Genomic DNA, 7,547 nt, shown 5'->3' on the forward strand with positions numbered 1-7,547 from the left:
CCAAACGTTAAAATCAATTTAGATTTAATTTTGAAAGTTTTAAGTTAAAATAAATTTAAACCCTTCAAACAATTTTTAAATGGAGGTCCAATATAACTTAAGAAATTCAAGGAAAATTAATGTAGCAATAATTTTCAACTTCAAGACCTAAATTGATAAATTTAAGATAATTTTAGAGTTAAATGGATAGAATTATAAATTTGTAGACGAAAAAATATTTATATTCTTATTGTAACAATCCTTAATTTAAATATAAAAAAAAAAAAATATACTTGAAAAAACTGTGAGAATTTCGACCCAAGTGTCAACCAACCACACACCCTTCCCATCTCAACCCCAAACATTGAGGTTAGTTGGTGTTATCTTTCAGCCTCCACAACTTTGATGCGGGTGAGAACAGGAACGAATAACGGAAGGTAGAAGGAAGAAGACTGTGAATCTTGTTGAAAAAAACAATGGGTTTATTTCTCATTTTAATGGCTGTATTTCTCATTTTAATGGCTGTATTTAAAACACAAACCTACACTAAAAATTACAGGAGTGGTCCGCTATACTTGAGCCACTCTCCTCTAAACGTGGAATTTGCATGAGTCAAATTCAACTAATTGAGAAAAAGAACGTGAATAAACTAAATAAAGAAAAAATCACATCGCTTTATCTAATAATCTCCCCTATGTGATATATATACCTTATTATTTTTATTTGAACTCTGAGCCAAGTTCTTCAAATTTTACCTACGCTAGAGACTTGGTGAAAATGTCTCCAAGCTGTTTCTCTATTCAGATGAACTCAATCTTGATAAGTCCCCGATCTGCACACTCCTAGATGTAATGGAACTTGATCTCTATGTGCTTGCTCTAGTCGTGCAAAACTAGTTTTTTATTAGGGAGATCGTAGCTTTGTTATCCACGTATAGCATTAGTGGATCGTGTGAATGTTTGATTAATCCACCACACCTAAATGGGGGTGAGAGTTCTCTTATTTATAATCATTTACAGGATACAGAAATATGGTAAATTACAAATAATATGGAAATAGTAATAAAAGGAAAGAATAATAAATGAATGCAATATATTTGCCTTTAATAAGAGGGCAAATATGGTAACCCGTAATGTAAGGCAAATATCTAGATATTTGCCTTATAATGAACGATCAACTATCCTTAACACCCCCCCGCAAGCTGAGCGTCGGATTTGAATGAACGTGAAGCTTGGATCTGAAAAATTCAAAGAGAGGTCGAGAAATACTCTTTGTGAAGATGTCAGCAACTTGGAGATGAGAGGGTACATATTGTGTGCGAAGTTTGCCAGCGATAACAAGTTCTCGAAGGAAATGATAATCTAGTTCAACATGTTTGGCCCGCTTGTGAGAAACGGGATTAGAGCTCAAAAAAATAGCACTTTTGTTGTCACATAAGAGTAAGGGCTACTGTGAAATAGGGACCTTGAGGTCATGCAAAAGATGCGTAACCCAAAGAAGTTCAGCAGCGGTTGTGGCAAGAGCACGATACTCAGATTCACAGCTGGAGCGTGAGACAGTAGGTTGCTTTTTGGCACTCCAAGAAACCAGATTGTTACCAAGATAAATAGAATAGCCGGATGTAGAACGACGAGTATCGGGACAACCAGCCCAGTCAGCATCCGAATAAGCGACTAGCGTACTAGGAACAGTGGATGGACGAAAGGTAAGACCAAAGTGGAGTGTTCCTTTGACATAGCGAAGAATACGTTTGACAGCAAGAAAGTGATCTGCAGTAGGGGCATGCAAGAATTGACTGACAGAATTGACAGCATAGGCAATATCTGGACGCGTAATAGTCAAGTACTGAAGGGCGCCAACAAGAGATCTGTAGAGAGTAGGATCAGAAAAAGGAGAACCATCAACAGTCAGGTGTTGAGAAACAACCATGGGAGTGTGAACTGGTTTGCTATCGAGCAACTGAGCACGAGTAAGAATATCTCGAGCATATTTTAACTGACTAATAAAGAGACCATCAGGAGTGGGTGAAGCTTCAAGACCAAGAAAGTAACTGAGAGAACCCAAATCTTTGGTAGCAAACTCAGAATGAAGCTTGCGAGTAAAGCTGTCAATAAGAGATGAGTTGTTGCCGGTAACAATAATGTCATCAACATAAAGAAGCAAATAGATAATGTTAGATTGCTGATGAAAGACAAAAAGGGACGTGTCAGCGCGACTGCAAGAAAACCCAAGTGTGAGAAGAAATGAGCTAAAACGCTGAAACCAAGCACGAGGAGCTTGCTTTAAACCATAGAGGGCTTTCTTTAATAGACAAACATGAGTGGGAAATCGAGGATCAATATACCCAGGAGGTTGTTCCATATGAACACGTTCAATAAGAGTTCCATTGAGAAAAGCATTCTTGACATCAAATTGTCGAAGAGGCCATTTATTTGTGACTGCAATAGAAAGCACAACACGGACAGTGGTAGCTTTGACAACCGGACTGAAAGTGTCAGTGTAGTCAAGACCAGGAACCTGAGTATAACCTTTGGCAACAAGACGAGCCTTGAAACGCTCGACGGATCCATCAGGCAAATATTTAATACGAAACACCCATTTAGATCCCACGATGTTGGTGTTGGCAGGGCGAGGAACCAAAGTCCAAGTATCATTTTGTTGTAATGCTCGAATTTCTTCATCCATGGCAGCCACCCAAGCAGGATTCTTAGCCACAGATTTGAATCCTTTTGGCTCAGTGGATGCAAGAAGAGCAGAAAGAAGTCCAGATGAGCCCAAAATACTAAGATTTGCTGGATGACGAGTCTTGAATATACCAGCTTTGGCTCGTGTGATCATAGGATGAGTGCCCAAAGAAGAGAAATCAACAGGAGGTTCAATAGAGGTCGAATTAGAAGTCGAGGGTGGCAAAGTGGAACCTGCAAGAGAAGTATCAACCTGCACAGACTCATCTACAAGGTCAGAACAAATATCACACGGGGATGAACTGGATCGAGGAGTTTGCGGTGATGAAGTGGTAGGGGGGGATGAATCAATATGATGAAAATGTGGTTCTAAGAAATTTGAAATAGGAATAGAGGAAAGAGGTTGGGTCTGGGAGCTAGGGATAGCAGGAAAGTGAGTTTCATCAAATTGAGCATGACAGGTGATATATAGCTTAGTGGTGGCGGGATCAAGACAGCGGAACCCTTTATGAGCAAGACTATAACCCAAAAAAATACAAGGAATGCTGCGTGGAGAAAGCTTGTTAGGCATATAATTACGCAAATAAGGATAAACACGACAACCAAAGGGATGAAAATTGTCATAATGTGGAGTGTAGCCATAAAGGAGTTCAAAGGGTAACTTACCTCCAAGAAGTGGAGTAGGCAACCGGTTGATAATATAAGCTGCAGTGCTGAAGGCGTCAACCCAAAAACGAGAAGAAAGATGAGAGTGAAAGAGAAGGGTCAAGCCAGTCTCAGTCACATGACGATGTTTTCTCTCAGCACGACCATTTTGAGCAGGTGTATATGGACAAGAGAGTTGATGGTAGATGCCAGAATTACGTAAATGAGTTTTGAAACAAGTACTAGTAAATTCGGTACCACCATCGCTTTGAAATACCTTGATACGAGAAGAATATTGATTTTCCACAAATTTTTGAAATTGAAGAAAAATATCAAAAAAATCAGATTTAAATTTTAAAGGGTAAAACCAAGTGAATCGAGAATAATCATCAATAAAAATAACATAATAAAGGAAACCCGAATTTGATTTGATGGGAGAAGGACCCCAAAGATCACAATGAATAAGATCTAACACATGAGACGACCTACGTTCATTGCGGGAATAAGGCAATCGATGACTTTTCGCAAGCTGACAAGTATTACATAATGATGGAGAAGGCAATAAAGACGTAAGAGAAAGATGACCTTTTCTATTTAAAAAAGAAATAACCGAATGATTCACATGACCTAGACGAGCATGCCATAAATCATATGAAGCACGTAAAGATTTGTTTCTAAGGGCTGAAATAAAAGCAGAGTTGCCGCGCTCCAGCACATATAGCCCTCCATCTCTTTTACCGGTTGCCACCACCCTTCCTGTTTGACGATTCTGGATAGTAATAAGATTATTAGTAAATGTAACGGAGAGAGAAAAATCAGACGTTAATTTACTTATGGAAAGAAGATTTTTAGTGAGGTGAGGGACAACCAAGACATCTAACAAGTGAATATTTGGAACAGGAGAAAGAGTACCGGTGTGGGTAATGGGTAGGGATGCACCGTTTCCTACAATCACAGAGTCCTTACCCGTGTAATTTTTAGACTGATCCAAAATAGATGGGTCGGCAGTCATATGGGCCGAAGCTCCAGTGTCCAGAAACCAATCAGCAGCATCGGGTCCAGCAATAGAACATGGCGTGTTAAAGGCTTCAGCAAGGTGAGCATGAGAAGAATCAGGTCGAACATACCGTTGGTTGCAGCGGTCAGCATAATGGCCCTCTTTGCGGCATATTTGGCAGTGAGGTGGTCGACGACCTTGACTTGAGTGGGTTCGTCCTCGATTAGAAGAGTTGTTTTTGTGAGAATAAGAACGACCTCGCTGGTTGGTAAAGGAAGCAGGGTGGCTTCCATGGGTGCGACCACGATTAGTGACTGTGAATGCTGTAGGAGTGGAGTTAGAGGACTCAAGGGAGAGCTGAAACAACTCAAAACTTTCAGCTTTAGAGACTAAATCTGCAAAACAGGGGATAGAGGTGAGAGCCATCTGAGCAGTAGAAAAAGCTGAAAATTCGGTGCCGAGTCCACGAAGGAACCAGTGCACTTTATCAATGTCCTCGACCGGTCTGCCAATGGCATGAAGTTGGTCACAAATTTTTTTGAAGGCACGGGCATACTCAGCAACAGGTTTGGTGCCACGTTTCATCAACTACAAGTCATCCTTGAGTCTCAGTTCACGAGCTTTCGACTGATGGCTGAACGTAGTTTCCAACACAAGCCAAACATCACGTGCAATAGAGAGACCAACGACAACAGCCATGGCTTCCTCAGTGAGAGAGGAGAGCAGGAGACAGAGAAGTCGTTGATCGGCTGCTCTCCATGCCAAATATTTGGGGTTGAGTGTTGAAGAGGTTTCTGGTTCAAAGCGAGGTGGTGGAACCATAGTTCCATCGACATAGCCCAGCATGTCTTGACTCTCAAGAAGAGGGAGAAGTTGGCTTTTCCAAAGAAGATAATTGGAGGAAGAAAGTTTGATGGTGATCATATGGATTAGAGTATTGAAAGGAAGAAGATGATAAGAAGATTCGGAAGCCATAGAGAAGAAAGGATCAGGGTTGTTAAATCGAAAGGGCTCTGATACCATGTGAACGTTTGATTAATCCACCACACCTAAATGGGGGTGAGAGTTCTCTTATTTATAATCATTTACAGGATACAGAAATATGGTAAATTACAAATAATATGGAAATAGTAATAAAAGGAAGGAATAATAAATGAATGCAATATATTTGCCTTTAATAAGAGGGCAAATATGGTAACCCGTAATGTAAGGCAAATATCTAGATATTTGCCTTATAATGAACGATCAACTATCCTTAACAGATCGCCTTCTCTTTCGATCAACTCTTCCATCAGCAGCACAAGCCAGACCCCCTGTGTAGTCGTCATCGAAGCAGCGATGTACTCTACTTCATAAGAAGACAAAGCAACTACCTTCTATTTAGTTGATTGCCAGCCGATCGTGCCGCCTTCGAGGAAGTAAATCATTCCGTTGGTGCTCTTACGATCATCAACGTCATCGGCCATGATACTATCACTGTAGCCGACCAGCTCAAGTTTCTTCCTTCCTCTTCTTCCATAGTGTCTCACATCCCAGCCTCTGGTTCCGGCCACATAGCACAGGATGCGCTTGACAACCACAAGATGCTCCTCCCTAGGTGCTTCCATAAACCTACTCTCATATCCAACGGAATAGGCAAGGTTAGGCCGTGTGTTTACCAGATAGCGTAGACTCCCGACGATGTTGCGGTAATTGGTGGGGTCGACTGTTGGCGTAGTGCCGACCTTCCTCAGCTAGAGTCGGGCCTCCATTGGCGTCCTTGTATGGTTACTGTCCGCCTGCCCAGCTGTGTCCAACAATTTTTTTGCGTACGCACCTTGACAAATGGTAATGCCGGCAGCATTCTGCTGCACTTCGATGCCGAGGTAGTAGCTAAGCGCGTCGAGATCGCTCATCTTGAAGGTCCTTGACATCTCACTCTTGAATCTTCCAAAAACTTCCATGTCGCCTCCAGTGATTGTGAGATCGTCGACGTACACTCCCACGATCAACATCTGTTCGTCGTGGTCGCGTGTGTACATGCCATGCTCAGAGGCACAACACTTGAACTTGAGCGACAACAGGGTACTGTTGAGCTTCGCGTTCCAGGCCCGTGGTGCTTGTCAAAACCCATAGAGCGCCTTGTGCAGGCGTAGTACCTTGCTAGGGTTGTTGTTGTTGATGAAGCCAGGTGGTTGTCGAACGTAGACGATCTCCTTCAGCTCTCCGTTGAGGAAAGTTGACTTCACGTTCATGTGGGGGACCTACTAGGAGTGATGTGCCGCGATCGCGAGGAACAGGCAGACGGATTCCAACCTTGCCACTGATGCAAACACCTTTTTAAAGTCCACCCCTAGGATCGAGCTTGGCGAGGTGGGGACGCGTAATCTTCATGTACGCGACGCAGCCGAACACTCGGAGATGATATACCGCAGGCTTCTTGTTGTACCATATCTCTGTGGTGTCTTCCCGTCAAGGCTTCGCGTTAGCGTCCAGTTGAGGAGGTAGACGACCGTCATGACTGCCTCTCCCCAAAACCACCTGGGCATGCCAATCATCATCAGCAGTGATCTTGCCGTCCCGATGATGATCTGGATCTGACGCTCTACCACCCTGTTCTGCTAGGGGGAGTAGGGCGTCGTTAGGTGTTGCTGCACGTCGAGCGCGTCGCAGTACTTGTCAAAGCTCGCCGAGGTGAATTTTTTGCCTCAGTCCGTGCGTAGCACTCCATCTTCTTCCCGCATCCAGCCTCTGCACGCGCTTGAACGCACTTAATCGACTCTGCCGCCTCACTCTTCACTTGCAGCAGGATCAGCCACATGAAGTGGCTCTTGTCATCGACCAGCAGGAGGAAAAGAGTCTTGTCACCTGAGGTCGCTGGCTTGATGGGCCCGTAGAGATCACCGTGTATGAGCTCCAATGGCTCACCAACGGAGTAGGATGCCTAATACGAAAAAGGGTGCGCTTCTGCTTGCTGATAAGACACCCATCGCACAGCCTATTCGTGCTTTCGATTGCTGGCAAACCGTACACCATCTCCTCCTTGTGTAGTTTCAATAGAGCAGGAAAGCTCAGGTGCTCGTACCTTGCGTGCCACCTTCAAGCTGCTTCTTCGGTCCTGCCGGAGAGGCTGAACGAATGTTCTATCTTCAATTCCAGGATGTAGAGGCGGTTCGCCGTGCGTCAAACTTGCGTGAAGTGCCATCATCAATCATTGCAAATCTTGAGCAACCCGCACTCGATGTAGATGTAGCATCCGGCCT

The 7,547-nt window shown here is 43.4% G+C and overlaps 1 protein-coding gene across 1 annotated transcript; it reads right to left on the reverse strand.

Annotated features, from left to right (window-relative positions):
* Positions 1-5,681: 5,681 nt before the first annotated feature.
* Positions 5,682-6,326, reverse strand: LOC147791227 (secreted RxLR effector protein 161-like). The gene is made up of 2 exons (XM_087126999.1): positions 6,122-6,326; positions 5,682-6,010 (listed from the first exon to the last, which is right to left on the reverse strand). Exons 1-2 carry the CDS (start codon positions 6,324-6,326, stop codon positions 5,682-5,684), a joined length of 534 nt encoding a protein of 177 aa, XP_086983125.1.
* Positions 6,327-7,547: the final 1,221 nt, after the last annotated feature.

Source organism: Cucurbita pepo, chromosome 9, assembly GCF_057944985.1.
Source record: "Cucurbita pepo subsp. pepo isolate OVF chromosome 9, ASM5794498v1, whole genome shotgun sequence".
Classification (NCBI taxonomy): domain Eukaryota; kingdom Viridiplantae; phylum Streptophyta; class Magnoliopsida; order Cucurbitales; family Cucurbitaceae; genus Cucurbita; species Cucurbita pepo.

Coding starts and splice junctions, on each gene's coding strand:
- LOC147791227 (XM_087126999.1), bottom strand. CDS start 6,326: ATGTACACACGCGACCACGACGAACAGATGTTGATCGTGGGAGTGTAC. Junction 6,011..6,121: donor CGGCATTACCATTTGTCAAG/GTGCGTACGCAA, acceptor CTACGCCAACAG/TCGACCCCACCAATTACCGC.